The sequence below is a fragment of the Carcharhinus amblyrhynchos genome, chromosome 24, assembly GCF_965287045.1.
Source record: "Carcharhinus amblyrhynchos chromosome 24, sCarAmb.v2.hapA, whole genome shotgun sequence".
NCBI lineage: Eukaryota > Metazoa > Chordata > Chondrichthyes > Carcharhiniformes > Carcharhinidae > Carcharhinus > Carcharhinus amblyrhynchos.
Window position 1 is genome coordinate 5,989,256 of NC_137347.1, and position 18,472 is coordinate 6,007,727.

General features: G+C 46.9%; 1 protein-coding gene across 1 annotated transcript in view; it reads right to left on the bottom strand.

Annotated features, from left to right (window-relative positions):
* oscp1b (organic solute carrier partner 1b) overlaps positions 1–12,992 on the bottom strand; it is a 53,072-nt gene extending 40,080 nt beyond the window's left edge. The window contains exon 1 of the mRNA XM_080211184.1: positions 12,781–12,992. Coding sequence (XP_080067310.1) covers positions 12,781–12,892 — 112 coding nt within the window. The 5' untranslated portion in view covers positions 12,893–12,992. The remainder of the gene's footprint in view (positions 1–12,780) is intronic.
* Positions 12,993–18,472: the final 5,480 nt, after the last annotated feature.

Sequence of the window (18,472 nt, forward strand, 5' to 3'; positions counted from 1 at the left end):
GGAATGTCTTCCACTATGTTTCCTTAAGTTGCTGACTAGCTCCTTTGTTTTACTGACACTGAGGGGCAGATTACTGTCTTCCACCATTTCATCAGATTCTCTCCTCCTTTCCTGTCAGATCTCATCGTTGTTTGAGATCCAACTTGCTATAGTAGTGTCATCAGCAAACTTGAAAATGCAGTTGGAGCAGAATCTGGCCAAGCAGTCGTATGTGTATAAGGAGCACAGTAAGGAGCTGAGGATGCAGCCTTACAGGGTATGAGTGGTTTGGATAGACTTTATAATAAGTCTTAAAAGATGTGTCTGCAAAGATAATAAATACAATAATTTTAATTTTCCAAAATTCCCTAGGTTTTGGAAAGGTCCCATCAGATTGGACAAAAGCAATTCAAAACACGAGGGAGTCAGAAAGCAGGAACCTACAGGCTAGCTGGCTTAACATCTGTTAGAGAGAAAACTGGAAATAGAAAATTGCAGCGCAATCAAGGATTCAATATGATTTGTGAACCAGAAATAATTTCAACTCAGTGAAGTTTTTTGAGGAAGTAACAAGCAGCGTGGATAAAAGAGAACCTGTGAAATGTGTTGTACTTAAATTTTCAGAAAACATTTGACAGAGGTTACTACATAAATAATGAGCTCATGATGTAGGGGGTAACATATTGCAATGGATAAAGGATTGGTTAGCTAACATGAAACGGTCGGCATAAATGGGTCATTTCGGGTTAGCAAGACGTGACAAGTGGGATGTCACAGCGATCAATGTTCAGGCTTCAACTACTTACAGTTTATATCAATGACTTAGATGAAGGGACTGACTGTATAGTTGCTAAATTTGCCAATGACACAAAGATAGGAAAGTAAGGACATAAAGATTCTGCAAAGGGACATGGATAAGTTATGTGAGTGGGCAAAAATTTTGCAGAAGTAACACAATGTAGGAAAGTGGAGATAGACTGCAAAGCTTTGAGTTATGGAGGGATCTGGGTATCCTGCTACATCAATCATAAAGAGTTAATATAAAGGTGCAACAAATGATTAGGAAGGCGAATGGATTGTCATTGATCGCAAGGAGAGTAGAATATATAAGTAGGGATGGTTTGCTATAGTTGTAAAAGATTGGAGACACCACATCTAAAGTACTGTGTACAGTTTTGGTCTCCTTACTTAAAAGGATATAAATGCATTAGAAGCAGTTAAGGAAGGTTCACGTGACTTTTTAAGAATTCATTTACAGGATGTGGGCACCACTGGCTTGGTCTACATTTAGCGGTCATCCCTAGTTGCCCTCAAGGTGGTGGTGGTCGGCTGCCTTCTTGGACCTTGCAGTTCCTGAGCTATAGGTACACCCACAGTGCTGTTAGGGAGGGGTCTCCTAGAATTTGACCTGGCGACAGTGAAATAATGGTGATATATTTCCAAGTCAGGGTGGTGTGTGACTTGGGAGGTAAATTCCAGATGATAGAATTCCAAAATATCTGCCGCCCTTCTCCTTCTATATGGCAGCAGTTGTGGGTTGGAAAATGCTGTCTAAGGAGCCTTGGTGAGTACATCATATAGATGGTATATATAGCTGCCACTGTTCATGGTGGAGGGATTAAATGTTTCTGGTTGAAGTACCAATCAAATGGCTGTTTTGGCCTGGATGGTGCTGGAGCTGCTCATCCAGGCAAATGGAGACAATCCCATCACAGTCCTGACTTGTGCCTTGTAGATGGTGAGTTACTTGCTACAGGATTCTTAGCCTCTGGTTTGCTCGTAAAACCTGGTGTTGTCAGACTTTTTACTGTGTTTACGCCAGTCCAACGCCGGCATACCCACATCATTGCTCTAGTAGCCACAGTGCTTACATGGCTAGATCAGTTTCTGATCAATGATAAACCTCAGGATGTTGATAGTGGGGTTTCAGCAATGGTAATGTCATTAAATGTCAAAAGACGTTGGTTACATCCTCTCTTGTTGGAGATGGTCATTCCATGGCACTTGTATGGGTATGAATATTATTTGCCACTCAACAGCACAAGCTTGGATATTGTCCAGGTCTTACTGCATTTGGACATGGACTGCTTCAGTATCCGAGGAGTCACAAATTGTGCTGAAAACTGTACAATCATCAGCAAACATCTCCATTTCTGAACTTATGATGGAAAGAAGGTCATGATGAAGCAGCTGAAGATAGCTGGGCCTAGAATGCTACACTGAGGAACTCCTGCAGTGATGTTCTGAAATGGTGATGATTGATCTCTTTGTGCCCTTAATGAATCCAACCAGCGGAGGGTTTCCCCTCTGATTCCCATCGACTCCAATTTTGCAAATAGTCCTTGATGCAATATTCAGTTCAACGCTTCTTGATATCAGAGCAGTCACTCTCACCTCAAAGTTCAGCTCTTTTGTCCATGTTTGAACCAAGGCGTTACTGAGGTCAGGAGCTGAGTGACTCTGGTGGAACTCACACTGAGCATTATTGAGCAGGTTACTGCTGAGTAAGGGCTACTTGATAGCGCTGTTGATGACCCCTCCCAAAACTTCACTGATGACTGAGAGTAGACTGATGGGACTGTTTTTGGCCGGGTTGGATTTGTCCTATTTCTTGTGTGTAGGACATACTGAGGCAATTTTCCACGTTGCTGAGTAGGTGCCAGTGTTCTGGCTGAAGATCGTTGCGAATGCTTCAGCCATATCTTTTGCACTGATGGGAGGGGCTCCTCCATCATTGAGGATGGGGATATTTGTGGAGCTGTCTCCTTCAGTGGTTATTTCCTTGTTTACCACTATTCACGGCTGGATGTGGCAGGACTGCAGAGTTTAGATCGAATCTGTTGTTTGTGGAATTACTTTGCTCTGTCTATTACTTGCTGTTTGGCAATGCAAGTAGTCTATCTGGTAGCTTTACCAGATTGACACCTCATTTTTAGGTCTGCCTGATGTTGCTCATGTCATACCCTCTTGCACTTTTCATTGAACCATGATTGACCCCCTGGCTTGGTGGTAATAATAGAGTTCAGGGGATATATACTTGGCCGTGAAGTTATAGATTACGGTTCAGCGCAATTCTGCTGCTGCTGATGGCCCACATACCTCATGGGTGCCCAATCTGTGAGAAACACAGCTCACAGTTAAACAATTTAGTCAAGTCAAGTTCTGAAGGAGCAAGATTTTATTTGACGTTCTTGCAAGACCGGGTGTCTAGCGAAATAGGCACACCTCACATAAATTTGCAGCACATTTTATACTTTTTTTACAAGCATTGTAATGGCTTTGCAATGTGATGTTCTCCCCTAATTGGTGGTCCCTGTCCCATCTATGTGTTGTCATTCCCCTATTGGCTCAAGGTGCCCCAAGTTCCCATCACCTCTGCTCCCCATCTAACAATGTCTCCTGTTATCACAAGTGTGCATTAGCAAACTCATCCATCTTATCCAATACTGTTACATGTCCAGTTCAGATTGGCAGTAATCAATCCTTTGCCAACTTAATCACTGCTGTCCCGACTATCTCAGTGACCCCTTCCCCCTTTTATGCTTAGTTGTATAAACAACACATCTTGCAGACCATTTGCTTTTTATAACGTGGGCCTCTTACATTCCTGCAGGATGTGGTGTATGCTTCACAGCACATCACATCTCTGATGTTATCTCTACATTACAGGCAGTCTTTTTATTATCCCTAATTATTGCTGTGTTAGCAGCATCGAACCTTATGTCCTATGTTTGTGACTAAACTCTCAGTTGTTTCCATAAAGTGGGTTATCAATGTGCCTGACTATATCCAATCTATTTAACTTTAAGCTATTTCTCTATGCTCTACAGATATATGTGTTAACAGCATCTTTACCTATTGCTCACAAATCTTCAGTTGCTAGATCTGTTCTAAATCTATCCCATTTAGCATAGCGCTAGTGTCACACAATGATGGAGGGTATCCTCAATTTGAATAAGGGCCAGGTCTCCACAAGGACTGTGCATTGGATGTTCCCTACCAATGCTGTGATGGGCGACGGATGCAACTTTGGCAGAGAGGTTGATGGATGAAGTAAAGTATGTTTTTCCCCTCTTGTTGGATTCCTCCCCAACTGCTGCAGAGCCAGTTTATCATGGATGACCAGCCTGGTTGGGGAAGCAGTGGTGTTGTGGTATTGTCTCTGAACTAATAATCCAGAGGCCCAGGGTAATGCTGTGGGGCTCCAGGTTCATATCCATCCATGGCAGATGGTGAAATTTGAATTAATTAAAAATATGGAATTAAAAGTCCAATGGTGACCATGAAACTATTATTGTGAAAATCCATTTAGTTCACTGATGTCCTTTGGAACCATAGAATCTCCACAGTGCTTTAAGAGGCCATTCAGCCCATCAGGTCTGCAAAAAAGCATTCCGCCTAGGTTCTCCCATTTGCCCAATTCCCAAAGACCCGTATATTTATCATGGCTAATCCACCTAACCAGCATATCTTTGGATGATGGGAGGAAACTGGAACAGCCACAGGAAACCCATGCAGACATAGGGAGAACATGCAAACACCACACAGGCAGTCACCCAAGGCTGGAATCGAACCCAGGTTCCTAGTGCTGTGAGGCGGGGTGCTAACCACCACCCTTAGGGAAGGAAATCTGCCACCTTTACTTGGTCTGACCTACATGTGACTCCAGATCCATAGCAATGTGGTTGACCCTTAACTACCCTCTGAAATGACCTAGTAAATGACTCAGTTCAATGGCAATTAGGGATGGGCAATGAATGCTGGCCCAACCAGTGTCACCCAGATTTCTGAACAAATGAAAAAACACTCTTGCTGATGAACAATGAAAACCCCACACAAAGTATATTCTGCACTCTTGCCACCTCAATGCTTCTCCGTTAACATGGTGGGATATTAATTCATCTGCTGAAGTGGGATGGTTCATGGCAAACATCAGGAGGTTTCCTCACTCATGTTTGATCTGGTGCCTTGAGACTTCGTGGGGTCCAAATCTGATGATGAGAACGTCCAGAGCAATTTCCTCCTGATTGTATACCATTGTACCACCACCTCAGATCTATCCTGATGGTGGGACGGGACATACCCAAGGATGGGGCATTATCTGTAAAGTATGATACCATAAGCATGACTATGTTGGGTTGTTCCTTGAGTAGTCTGTGAAACAGCTCTCCCAATTTTGGCAGAAACTCCCAAATGTTAGTACGGAGAATGCGCAGGATCAACAAGACTGGGTTCGCCATTGTCATTTCCAATGCCTGGTGTCCATCTGGTTTCATTTCTTTTTGTTTTCTTTGTAGTGATTGGATACAACTGAGTGGTCTGTTGGACCATTTCATCTGGCATTTGAGTCATTGCTAGGTCTGAAGTCACATGTGGGCCAGATCAGGTAAGGACGGCAAGTTTACTACCCCTAAAGGACACTAGTGAACCACACAGGTTTTTCTGACAATCAACAATGGTTTTCATGGTCATCGTTGAACTTTTAATTCCAGATGTTTTATTGAAAACATGTTGTTTTATTGATATGATGGGATTCCAAACCAGCTTCTCAAAGCATTATCCTGGGTCTTTGGATTACTAGTCCAGCAACAATACCAATGTGCCACTGCTTGCCCTTGATACTTGGGGTGGGAGTTATCTTAGGAGGAAAGGTCGAACAGGCTGGGCCTGTATCCATTCGAGTTTACAAAACTGAAGGGAGACCTTACTAAAACACAAGTTCCTGAGGGGACTTGGCAGGGTGGACGTTGATTATTTCCCTTGGGGGAATAGGCTAGAACTAGGGGCCACAGTTCAAAATAATAGGTCTCCCATTTAAGACAAACAATGAGAAATCTTTTCTCTGAGTGGGTCACGAGTCTTTGCAGCTCTCTTCCCTACAGAGTGGTGGAGGTAGTATCATTGAATGTTTTTAAGGCAGAGGTAGATGTTTCATTAACAAGGGAGTCAAAGGTTATTGGGTAGGAATGTGGTGGAGTTGAGGCCACAATCAGAATCAGTCATGATTGCACTGAATGGCAGAGCAAGCTCTAAGGCCAAATGACATACTCTTGCTCCTAATTCATATGTTTATGTGCGCATTCATAAATATAAATACCAACACAAAGGGATTGGGTCAAATGGCCAACTCTTGTGGTGTTCATTCCATTTAATTCACTGTAAAGCAGGGTAATAATTTGCATTCATAAAGAATTCTTGACATTTTAAAAGCACCCTAGAGGTTTTATAGATGTATCAGCATGTATTTGACATTGGCTGCATAAAACAGATCTAAAACAAGCATTTGGTCAAAGGGATGAGTTGCAGTGAACATCTTAAAAGAGAGATCAGTTGAGAAGTAGAGAGCTTTAGAAAGGACTAGATCCTGTTTCTGTAGTTTTCTCCTGTCTCTTTGTTTTGTTTTGAAGACAGGAGTTCATCTACTCAAGTTAGTGGCTCTCTCTCATGTGTGTGCCCAAGTGGCATTCATGATGTGGTGATGTGGCCAGGTATTTGACCAGGAGAACGTGGAGGGCATAGCTCATCCTCATTCTGTTCTTAAAGTATTCACACCCAAAACACTTCCAATTGGATCAGGGAGTAAGCAGAGTTGTGATGTCCTTGTGAACAGCATTTGTTGACTTGATGATCTGCACAAATATATCCACAATGCAAGGTAAAAGCTTAGAAGAAAAGCAAGAGGAGAAAACCAGTAGGGAATACTCGCAACTACATAAATACCACAGCCAAACAGTTTCAGTGTCTGCATCAGACATCAGATGGTTCATTTCACAACATTGCCACATCGAACTACTCTTACATCATTGTCATAGACAGCGAAGAGAGTAGCAGATGAAATATGATGTGGAGAGATGCAAAGTTATTTAATAATTTTGGTGGGTTAAATAAAAGTTGGATATCTTTTAAATGATGAGAGGCTGGATAATGTTTGTTTTCAGTGTGATTTAGGTGTCTTTGTCTCCAGAAAGCTTACAGGCAGATACAGCAAACAATTCAGAAAGTAAATATCACATTAGCTTTTATTACAAAGGGAATGGAACGTAACAGAAGATAAGTTTTACTACAATTGTACAGGGCCTTAGTGAAACACACCTGGAGTACTGTAGTACAGGTTTGGCCTCCTTACCTTAGAGGGAGAGCAACAAAGGTTCACTCTTATGAATAGCTGGGATATGGGGATTGCTCAATCAAACATTGAATAGACCAGGTCTATTTTCCTCATGTAGAAGAATAAGAGCTGACCTCACGAAACATAAAACCCTTGAGGAGTTTGACAGTAAATGCTTGGAGGATGTTCCTCTGGCTGGGAAAGTATAGAGTTAAGGAGTAATGAGTTGTAAGTTAAGGAGTCAGAGTTAAGGAGCCATTTAGGACTGAGATGAGAAGAAATTTATTAAATCAAATAATTGCAAAGCTTCGGAATTCTCCATAGCAGAGATCTATCAATGCTCAATCATTGATTATATATAAACCAGACAGTGAAAGATTTTTTCATTACAAGGATGGCAAGGGATACGGGGATAATTGGAGGTGTAGCTGAGTAGAAAGTCAGTCATCATCTTACCGAATGGTAGGCTGCCCAAAGGGCTGAAAGGCTAACTGCTGCTCCAATTTCAATGTTTTTATATCCTTATAAAAAAAGCAAATAAAACGCAGTGGCAAAAGACACCATACAACATGTGGTAAACGGAGCTTATTTTCATCAATGGAATGATGCACATTTGTTTGTGATAGTCATGGGGCATGTGAACATATTACAATACACATTCTCCACTTCCTATTCACTCTGTAACATTAGTCTCCTTTCAACTTTAATGTAAACTTCAATTGAGTGGGTTTGTCTTTGGCTTTGTGGTAATATTCACTCCTGACACAGGTAGGGTATGAACTTTGTAGATAGTCCAGACAGTGACAGCCAGAGATGGTACTCACATCTGGTGGGCTTGGATACCCTGGAATATCGCATGGACTGTGCAAATCCACATGAGCCTCCCACCAGAGTTCTAAGGCAGAAGGAATTCTCATGTTGTGACCTGTCAAACTTAATCCTTCCTCAAATTCGCAGTTCTCTCCAAGAAGGTTGCACGATTGAAAATAGAGGTGACTTCAATGGGGTTAACATTAACACATACAGCAAGAGGGGCAGGGACAGTATAATCTCCCAGGTTTCTACCATTGCTGCCACAAAGTAACCAACACAAAAATGCCAGAGTCCACCCAGATCCAAGTTAACTTCCTGAACTTTCCCACTCACTGCTGGCTGGTCTGGCTCTTTTTGTCCCTATTCAGTAATGTGCTACAGTTTTAAAGCATCTTCAATCCTGTTTTCACTCAGTAGAGGTTTCACATGACAGAAATAAAAACGAAAACTGCTAGCAATGTTTACGAGGCTGCCCCTTCCCTCGTTCAACAAAGATGCAAAGTTATAGAATTATAGAATCCTATATTGCAGAAGGAGGCCATTCAATGCATCAATCTGCACCGACCACAATCCCACCCAGGCCCTATCCCCGTAACCACATTTAGCTACCCTACAAATCCCCCTGATACTAAGGGGCAACCGAGCATGGCTCATCAACCTATCCTGCATATCTTTGGTCCTCTTTTAAGGTCAAACCAAATAAACAAACACAAACTAAATTAGGACAAAGGGGCAGCTCCCCAACAGGAAGGGGAACAGCCCGAACAAAAACAAAGTACAAAGGAAACTTAAAAACATCAAATTAAAATGTAATTATTAGGGTCAATAATGCACCCCAGCCCCTGCTGTGCCCAACAGGCACAGAAGGCGTCAACTGCACCCGCAGACACCGCATTGTCCCTCTCCAGGGACACCTGGCCACGAACGTAGCTGCATTTTTTCATGTAGGAGAAAACCAGAACACTGGAGGAAATCCTCGCAGACACGGGGAGAATGTGCAAACTCCACACAGACAGTCAGCCGAGGCCAGAATTGGACCTGGGTCCCTGGCACTGAGGCAGCAGTGCTAACCGCTGTGCCACCATGTTGCCCAAAAATACCGGGATTTAATTAATAGTAAATCAGGAGCAAAAACCCTGATGGACATTCTTTTCCCAAGCTCGTGAACACTAAAGCCCCCACGCACCCTTACAATCCTGGTGGGTACAATCCCACCATCAACTAACAACACAAGCATATATATAAACGACCTGGAAGAGGGCATACGTGGTGTGATCAGCAAGTTTGCAGATGACACCAAGATGGTAGGATTGGCGAATGGTGAGGAAGATTATCAGGTGACACAGCAGGATATAGATAGGCTAGTATACTGGGCAGATAGATGGCAGATGGAATTTAATCCTGACAAATGCGAGGTGATGCATTTTGGAAGGAATAATGCAGGGAGGAGTTACATGATAAAAGATAGACCAATTAAGAGTATAGAAATGCAGAGGGACCTGGGAGTGCAAGTGCACAAGTCTCTGAAGGTGGCAACCCAGGTGGAGAAGGTTGCGAAGAAAGCATATGGAATGCTAGCCTTTATAGGAAGGGGTATAGAGTATAAGAGCTGGCGTCTAATGCTTCAGTTGTACAGAACGTTGGTTAGGCCACATTTGGAGTACTGCATCCAGTTCTGGTCACCTTACTACTGGAAGGACGTGGAGACCCTGGAGAGAGTACAGGGGAGGTTTACCAGGATGCTACCTGGTATGGAAGGACTGGGTTATGAGGAAAGATTGGGTAAACTGGGGCTCTTCTCCTTAGAAAGACGGAGATTAAGGGGGGATCTGATAGAGGTGTATAAAATAATGAAGGGTACAGATAGTGTCAACAGTGGCAGGCTTTTTCCTAGATTGGAGACAAATATCACAAGCTTAGGGTGACGGGGGAGAAGTATAATTTGGATACTAGAGGGAGGTTTTTCACACAGAGGGTCGTGGGGGTATGGAATGCGCTACCAAGTAAGGTGGTGGAGGCAGGCACGCTGGACTTGTTTAAGGTTTACTTAAGTAGGCACATGAGTGAAACAGGGATGGAGGGTTATAGCAGACAGTTTTAAAAAGGGTCAGAGCCTCGGGACGATACTGGAAATGTAATACTACATGTTAATGTTTTGTCTCTTTTAATCCGCAGGTGTGTCGGTCCACCTTGTTGTCAAACGAGGGGCATGCACAAAGTGGGTCGTGCGTGGGCTGCTCTTGCATGTTTCGAGAGTGGCCTAGTACTTTGCGTCGTGGTGTGTGCTTAAACCTGGACCAGCAGATGGGCACCACAACAGCTCAGTGACTATCGCTGCTAGCTGTGCAGATACATGGATTTGGGCCAGTGTCTGTGGGAGTTTGCGCAGGTTTCCTCCGGGTGCTCCGGTTTCCTCCCACACCCCAAAGATGTGCTCTTAGGCTGATTGGTGTACCAAATTGACCCTACACTATTCTCCCCTGAATCTGGTTACAATAGGGGTACCATTCGCATACACACGGGGCAAGGTAGGTGTAGGAAAATGCTTTGTTAAGATGGCGGCGCGGGCTCGTTGGGCCGAAGGGCCTGTTTCCCATGCCGGGTTGTTCTTTGTTCTTTGTAAAGGATCAATCCACAGCCAAATGAAAGGCCAGAAAAGACAGGCAAATCAATGGCACCATGTCGACTAAACAAAGAGTATACAGATAAAGCAGCAGGAACCATTGCAGAATTTCTCTCCAGTGCAAAAAACAATGGAATTCAAGAACACATTAACTCAAGTGAAATACCTATGTGCATTTACACACCAACACTGCTCCACTCATCATCAAAATCAACTAAAGCACTGACCAAAATCACAGCACTGCTGACAATGGGAATCTTTCAAGGAAATGTAAAGCGTATGAGGCAGAGTGCAAATCCATTGAAACAAAGAGCTGCAGTTTGAGAAAAATTTGACAAATCCTTAGAATCAGAGCTGAGACAATATCCAATGAATTGAAAAGCAAGATTAGATTGTAAAATGGGATACTGTAAATCTACATGAGTGAATGTAGGTGGTTAATATTTCTCAGACAGACTCAAAATAAATATAGATGCAATGAATGGAATACAGCCACAAGTTTGGCTTTTTACTGAATAGATTTGATCACTTTTCATTTCACATTAGCCCATTTATAGCAAAACTCTACAAATCCCCCTGATATTAAGGGGCAATTGAATGTGGCCAATCAATCTAACCTGGACATCTTTGGTGTGTGGGAGGAAACTGGGATGTCAAAGGTTGGCAAGCCCAGAATTGAGTGGTGGCAATCTCTTAAATAGCTCTGGGGAATATAGCCTTGTTTACAATCATTACTATTAACTTAACCAACTGTGGAATGTTTCACTGAGTTACATTCAGCGCTATTTGTTCAAATAGGTTACAATTTGCTTGGCCTTTTCTGATCAAAACCAGCCCTAAGGTTTTGATAACTATTAATAGTACCAAAGTAGTCCAACGGCAAATTCAGGGAAATGGTGCGAAGACTATATCACAAAGTTGGGGTATTGGGGAGAGGAGTGTGTATGTTACAGATGTTATTAAGGAGGGCAACACAGGCTAGAAGGGGGCAAGGAACGTTGTTGGGTTCAGTGATGACATTGGGAATTCACTGAGGATTATGGTTGGTTCGGGATTAGGTTTGGGAGGGGGTTAGATTTTGGGAAGGTTTGGGGGTAGGGGGCATTAAGTTTTGGGAAGGCTTGCGGATAGGAATTAAGAGTAGGGGGCATTAGGATGTTGCGGGGTTTGAGATTAGGGTGGGGTTTAGGGAAGACTTGGGGGGTAGGAGTTAAGGGTGGGGGGCATTAGAGTTTTGGGAAGGCTTGGGGGTGGGGGAGCATTATAGGGCTTTGGGGGTGGGGGTTAAGGGAGGGGGTACATTTGGGTTTTGAGGGGCTTGGGGTGTGGGTTAAGGGTGGGGGAGCGTTAGGGTTTTGAGGGGCTTGGGGTGTGGGTTAAGGGTGGGGGGGCGTTAGGGTTTTGAGGGGCTTGGGGTGTGGGTTGAGGGTGGGGGGGGCGTTAGGGTTTTCAGGGGCTTGGGGGTAGGGGTTAAGGGTGGGGGGGCGTTAGGGTTTTGGGGGGCTTGGGGGTAGGGGTTAAGGGTGGGGGGCTTGGGGGTAAGGGTTAAGGGTGGGGGGCATTAGGGTTTTGGGGGGCATTAGGGTTTTGGGGGGCTTGGGGGTAGGGGGGGTGTTAGGGTCTTGGGGGTGGGGGGGCGTTAGGGTCTTGGGGGTGGGGGGGCGTTAGGGTCTTGGGGGGGGAAGGGGGGTTACGGGCGGGGGGGAAGGGGGGTTACGGGCGGGGGGGAAGGGGGGTTACGGGCGGGGGGGGAAGGGGGGTTACGGGCGGGGGGGGAAGGAGGGTGGGGGGGTAGGTGTTAAGCGTGGGTGGGGGGGGTAGGTGTTAAGCGTGGGTGGGGGGGGTAGGTGTTAAGCGTGGGTGGGGGGGGTAGGTGTTAAGCGTGGGTGGGGGGGGTAGGTGTTAAGCGTGGGGGGTGGGTGGGGGGGGTAGGTGTTAAGCGTGGGGGGTGGGTGGGGGGGGTAGGTGCTAAGCGTGGGGGGGTGGGTGTTAAAGGTGGGTGGGTGGGGGGGGTGGATGGTTGGGTGGGTGGGGGCGTGGATGGGTGGATGGGGTAATAGGTGTTAAGGGTGGGTGAGTGGGGGGTAGGTGTTAAGGGTGGGTGAGTGGGGGGTAGGTGTTAAGGGGGGGCTAGGTTTTTGGGGGTAGAGGTTAAGGGTGGGGGGTGGTGGGGGTTTTCGGGACTGGGGGTGGGGGTTCTGGGTTGGGCCCAGTCCTCTGCCCCGCTCTCTGAGCCTCAGTCCCCGGCTCCCGGTACCTTTCTTGGCCTTGTCTCCCGGGATGTTCTGGGCCCGGAGCCGCTGGTCCAGGATGTAGAGCATCTCCCCGCCCAGGTTAATGAAGAGCAGCGGCAGTGTCCGCAGCGACATGCCGAACCGGTGGCTGGGTGGGTGGCTGTGTGCCACCCTCTGTGTCACTCTGTGTGTCTGGGTCTCTGTCCCGGGACCCGCACCGACCGTTGCCTTGACGCTCCGGTTGCCATGTCAGTGACGCGACCCCGCTTCCACCAATCAGCATCACCCTCACTGCCAGGTGCGATTAAAGGGATGGGCGGCCTCTCAGATTTCTCGTCCGCCGACCAGAAATCTCCCTTTGTAGGTGTTTGTGAAACTGCTGCTCCTGTATTAACTCACATCAAGTCTCAGCCCTCTCATCCCCCTGTGCTCACCGACCCGTCCCCCTCACCCCCTGTGCTCACTGACCCATCCCCCTCACCCCCTGTGCTCACTGACCCATCCCCATTACCCCTCTGTACTCATCGAACCAGACCCCTCACCCCCTGTGCTCACTGACCCGTCCCCCTCACCCCCCTGTGCTCACTGACCCGTCCCCCTCACCCCCCTGTGCTCACTGACCCGTCCCCCTCACCCCCCTGTGCTCACTGACCCGTCCCCCTCACCCCCCTGTGCTCACTGACCCGTCCCCCTCACCCCCCTGTGCTCACTGACCCATCCCCCCTCACCCCCTGTGCTCACTGACCCGTCCCCCTCACCCCCTGTGCTCACTGACCCATCCCCCTCACCCCCCTGTGCTCACTGACCCATCCCCCCTCACCCCCTGTGCTCACCGACCCATCCCCAGAGCAGGAATCAGAGCCAGCCAAGGGCAGACAATGTAAATGTTGGTTGACCTTGGGTGGGAATTTCAGGTCTCGCTCAAGCGAGGCTGTAAAATCCCACCCATTGAGTTTTACAGCACAGGAAGAGACGCTTTGGTCCATTATATCCATGCCAGCCATCAAACACCTATCCAGTCTAATCCCAGTTCCAGCACTTGGTCTCTAGCCTTATTTGCCATGACATTTCAAGTACTCATCTAAATTCTTCAGTGAGTTACAGATTCCCACCACCCTCTGGGTGAAAATATTTTTCCTCAAATCCCCTCTAAAACTCCTGCTCCTTAAATCTATGCTTCCTGATTGTTGGTCCCTCTACTAAGGGAAAAAGTTTCCTTCTATCCACCTCGACACCTTTAGAATCTAGAAATCTATCTATTTCCTTCTTAAATATATTCAGTGACTGAGCCTCAACAGCCTGCTGTGGTACAGAATTCCACAAGTTCACTGCTCTCTGAGTGAAAAAGCAGAAGATGCAGAATACAGCAGTGTCCAGGCTGCACAGGAAGAGGGTCAGGTCCAACTCAGGGGGCAAAGTCTGGTCAAGATACTGTGAACAAAGAACAAAAGTACAGCACAGGAACAGGCCCTTTGGCCCTCCAGGCCGGCGCCGATCATGATGCCCCAACTAAATTGAAAATAAAATCCTCTGTCTTTACTCAGTCCGTTTCCCTTTATTCCAATCAAGAAGATACCTCAGTAACCATTCAATGCTGAGCATAATGCAGTGGCCTCCATGTTCAGCTCTCTCGAAAAGCTGTTCCCCTTGTGTGGCCTCGCTTTCCTCATTGCCAATTTTGGCTGCGATTCTCCCATCGCGGGTCAGAGTGGGAGATATGCATCGACAGCCTTGTTCCAAGATTTGTGCGTGCGCCAGGAATGCATACACATCTCCCAGAGCTGGCAAACAATCGCTGGTCAGACCACACTGGAAACCAGCGGGATGGCAGGTCAGTAATTTGAATCTTTTTAAATGTACTTTAAGTATGTTTTCAGTCTAATTATCGGGAACTTTCAGGTCCGATTGACTCTCCCACCGCTCCAGGAGTACTTCATTCCGGCAGGGTTTAGACTAGCTTCCCATGTTCGGGGAACTAGCGAGAGATCCCGATGGAATGATGGGGGTCAACCAGGGCTGGGCAGTGAAGGGGGGGTGATGCCCCTGGACATGGTCACTCTGACAGTGCCAGCCTGTGCCCTTGGCTCTGCCCAACAGAGAATCTTGGCATTGCCCATTGGGCACAGGCAGTGCCAAGAGGGCAGGGCCTAATGATGATCGGTGGGGGTGGGGGTCCCGGTGCCATTCTGCATTGCGATCAGTCTGGGATGGAGGGAGGGCAGTGATTGGGGGACGGGCTGGGTGGGATGGTCTGCTGGGAGGGGGGGGTCCTGCCTTCGCAGGGGGTTCTGATTCTGGGGAGGGGTCAATGGGCGGGGTCTGCCAGGGTGATGGGATGGTGGGGGGGGATCACCACTGCTGGGGGAGGGGTGGGCTGGACATCTGGGTGCTCCAGGGCGGGGAGGGAGTTGGGGCTGGCCTGGGAATTGTTGTAAGGGCCACAATCAGGCCTGGGGGAGCGGGGCAGCTAGAGTGGCTGCACTGTGAGGCTCCAAGCTGGATCAAGATGGCCAGCAAAGGAGAAGACTGACAAATTGGGGCCGCTGCACATACGCAGAGTTCCAGAACTGTCAAACTCCGGCACAAATAGACCCCCCCCAGTTTTTAAATGAGATTCACGACTGGGACCTTTTCAGTGCACAGAGTGGGGAGATTCAGGTGAGAAGCTGAACTGATGAAACAGTTGGGATCTGGAACGGTTTTCCCGCCAATTCAGTGCTTTTGGGAGAATCGCGGCCTTTCTTTCTGTAATGTCCTAACTGTGTTAGGGATTGTGGATTTATATAGTGTGGATACAGCGAAGGAGGGGAAAAACTCATCAATTATAATCATTTAAGATAATATTTAAAATAATTGAAGAAATTACTGTACCCTGACTATGATAGGATTAAAACCTCTACGGTGGGAAAGCATTAAATGGTGGACAGGCCCGCGCAGATAATTAAATGATCTGGAAAATAAGGGAGATTGGATAAGCTGGGGCAGCTTTTCTTCGAGCAGCTAAGGCTGATTGAGGGATACAAAATTATGAGGGATATAAATAGAGTGGATAGAGCACGGGAGTATGGTGTTGAGATGGAAGATCAGTCATTGCCCCTTGAAGGGCTGAATGGTTTACTCCTACTCCTATTTTCGATGTTCCTATGTTTCTTCCTTCACTCTCTGCCTCCACTTCCTCTTCCTCTTCCCCTCCCTATTGCTAAATCTCCCCGATGAGCTTTCTTGATGCAGAAACACTTCATTTTCAAGACCGACTCACCTTTGGAGGGCTGTGTTATGGAGCATGGAGGAGATCATTGCAGTGATTGAGACCCTTGCAGGAATGGACATAAGGCACCACTCAACCGATACAGACACTGGATTCTTCAGGAGCCCAGTGTCCTGTTCAGTGCTTGTCCTAGTGAGCTCTTGGCTTCAGTTACATCTTCTCTGTCACAAGCTCACGTATGGGGACCAAGTAGCCATTTCTTCAAGCAATATCCTTTATCACTGAGAATTCACCAGGATGCCGCCTGGGATGGAACATTTAAGAGAGGTTGTGTAGACCTGGGTCATTCTCTGGAGCAGAGAAGACTGAGGAGTGACCTGATCAAGGTCAACAAGATTATGAGAGACGCGGACAGAGTGGATAAGGAGCAGCCATTCTCCTTAGTTGAAGGGTCAGTCATGAGGAGCAGGAGGTTTAAGAGGATTGTGAGGAAAACCCTTTTTACCCAGAGGGTAGTAATTGCGCTGCCTGGGAGGGTGGTAGAGGTGAGCTGCCTCACATCCTTTAAAAAGATTCTGGGTGAGCACTTGGCACATCATAACATTCAGGGCTATGGGCCAAGTGCTGGTAGATGGGATTAGGTGGAAGGCCAGGTGTTTCTAATGTGTTGGTGCAGAGTCGATGGGCTGAAGAGTCTCTTCTGCACTGTATGATTCTATGAGAATCCATCCACAGAGTTTGAGGTATTGGAGTGAAGATTTTAAGCAGGTTGGACTGTGGGGTGGTGAAGGAGCCATGGCAGCTACCAGGAAAGCATGTGCACACACAGAGGAAGCTTTTGTTGCGGTCACAGTCCGGTAAATGTTGAGGGACTAGTAACCCTGCTTGTTGATACATCTGTCTGGATGGTCACAGGGCACCTTGTTGGCCAAATGGATGCAGTTGATGATGCTCTTCACCTGGGAATTCAGAGGAGGAAGTCAGATTGACTGCCCTGGTGTCTGCTGTGAACTGAATGCACTGTCCAGGGCTGAAAAAGAGTGACAATCTGTGAAAGGAGCTGCAAGCAAAGAGCTTAGCTTTGATATCACCTGGAGCAGCATTCTAAGCAGTGTTGCTCAGTGTAATTACAGAATCACTACGGAACATAAGAACATAAGAAATAGAAGCAGGAGTAGGCCATCTAGCCCCTCGAGCCTGCCCCGCCATTCAGTAAGATCATGGCTGATCTGTCGTGGCTCAGTTCCACATTCCCGCCCTCTCCCCATAACCCTTAATCCCCTCTCTTATCAAAAACCCATCAACCCACGTCTTAAAAATATTTAGCGAGGCAGCCTCCACCACTTCAATGGGCAGAGAATTCCAGAGATTCACCACCCTTTGAGTGAAGAAGTTCCTCCTCAACTCCGTTCTAAACCGCCCCCCCCTTTATCTTGAGGCTGTGCCCTCTAGTCCTGCTGTCCTTTCTGAGCGGGAAGAGCCTCTCCACCTCTATCCTATCCATCCCATTCAACATCTTATTTGTCTCAATGAGATCTCCCCTCATTCTTCTAAACTCTAACGAGTACAAGCCTAGTTTATTCAGCCTCTCCTCATAGTTCAACCCCCTCAACTCCGGTATCAGCCTAGTAAACCTCCTCTGCACTCCCTCCAAGGCCAAAATATCCTTGCGTAAGAGCGGCGACCAAAGCTGCACACAGTACTGCAGCTGCGGCCTCACCAATGCCCTATACAGCTGCAGCAAGACCTCCCTACTTTTATATTCAATCCCCCTCGCTATGAAGGCCAGCATCCCATTCGTCTTCCTGACCACCTGCTGCACCTGCAGGCTGGGTTTTTGCGACTCATGTACAAGGACCCTGAGGTCCCTCTGCACCGTCGCATGCTGCAGTTTTTCGCCACGTAAGTGATAGTCCTTCCTACCATTATTCCTACCAAAGTGGACAACCTCACATTTGCCAACATTAAATTCCATTTGCCAGTTCCTGGCCCATTCGCCCAGCCTATCTAGATCCTTCTGCAGACTCTCCACACCCTCCACACAATTTGCCGTTCCACCAATCTTGGTGTCATCAGCAAATTTCGACACCATACACTCGGTTCCCTCCTCCAGATCATCTATATAAATGGTAAATAGCTGAGGCCTCAGCACCGACCCCTGGGGCACTCCACTAGTCACCAATTGCCAATCTGAATAGCACCCATTGACCCCCACTCTCTGCCTCCTATTTGACAGCCAATCCTCTATCCACGCTAACACCCTACCCCCAACTCCATGCCCCCTGACCTTCTGTAATAACCTCTTGTGAGGCACCTTGTCAAACGCCTTCTGAAAATCAAGAAACACCACATCCACCGGCTCTCCTCTATCCACCGCCCTAGACACATCCTCATAGAACTCCAATAAATTCATCAGACACGACTTCCCCTTAACAAAACCGTGCTGCGTCTGCTCTATCAAACAATTCCCCTCAAGATGCCTTGCTATTTTCTCCTTGATCATGGAT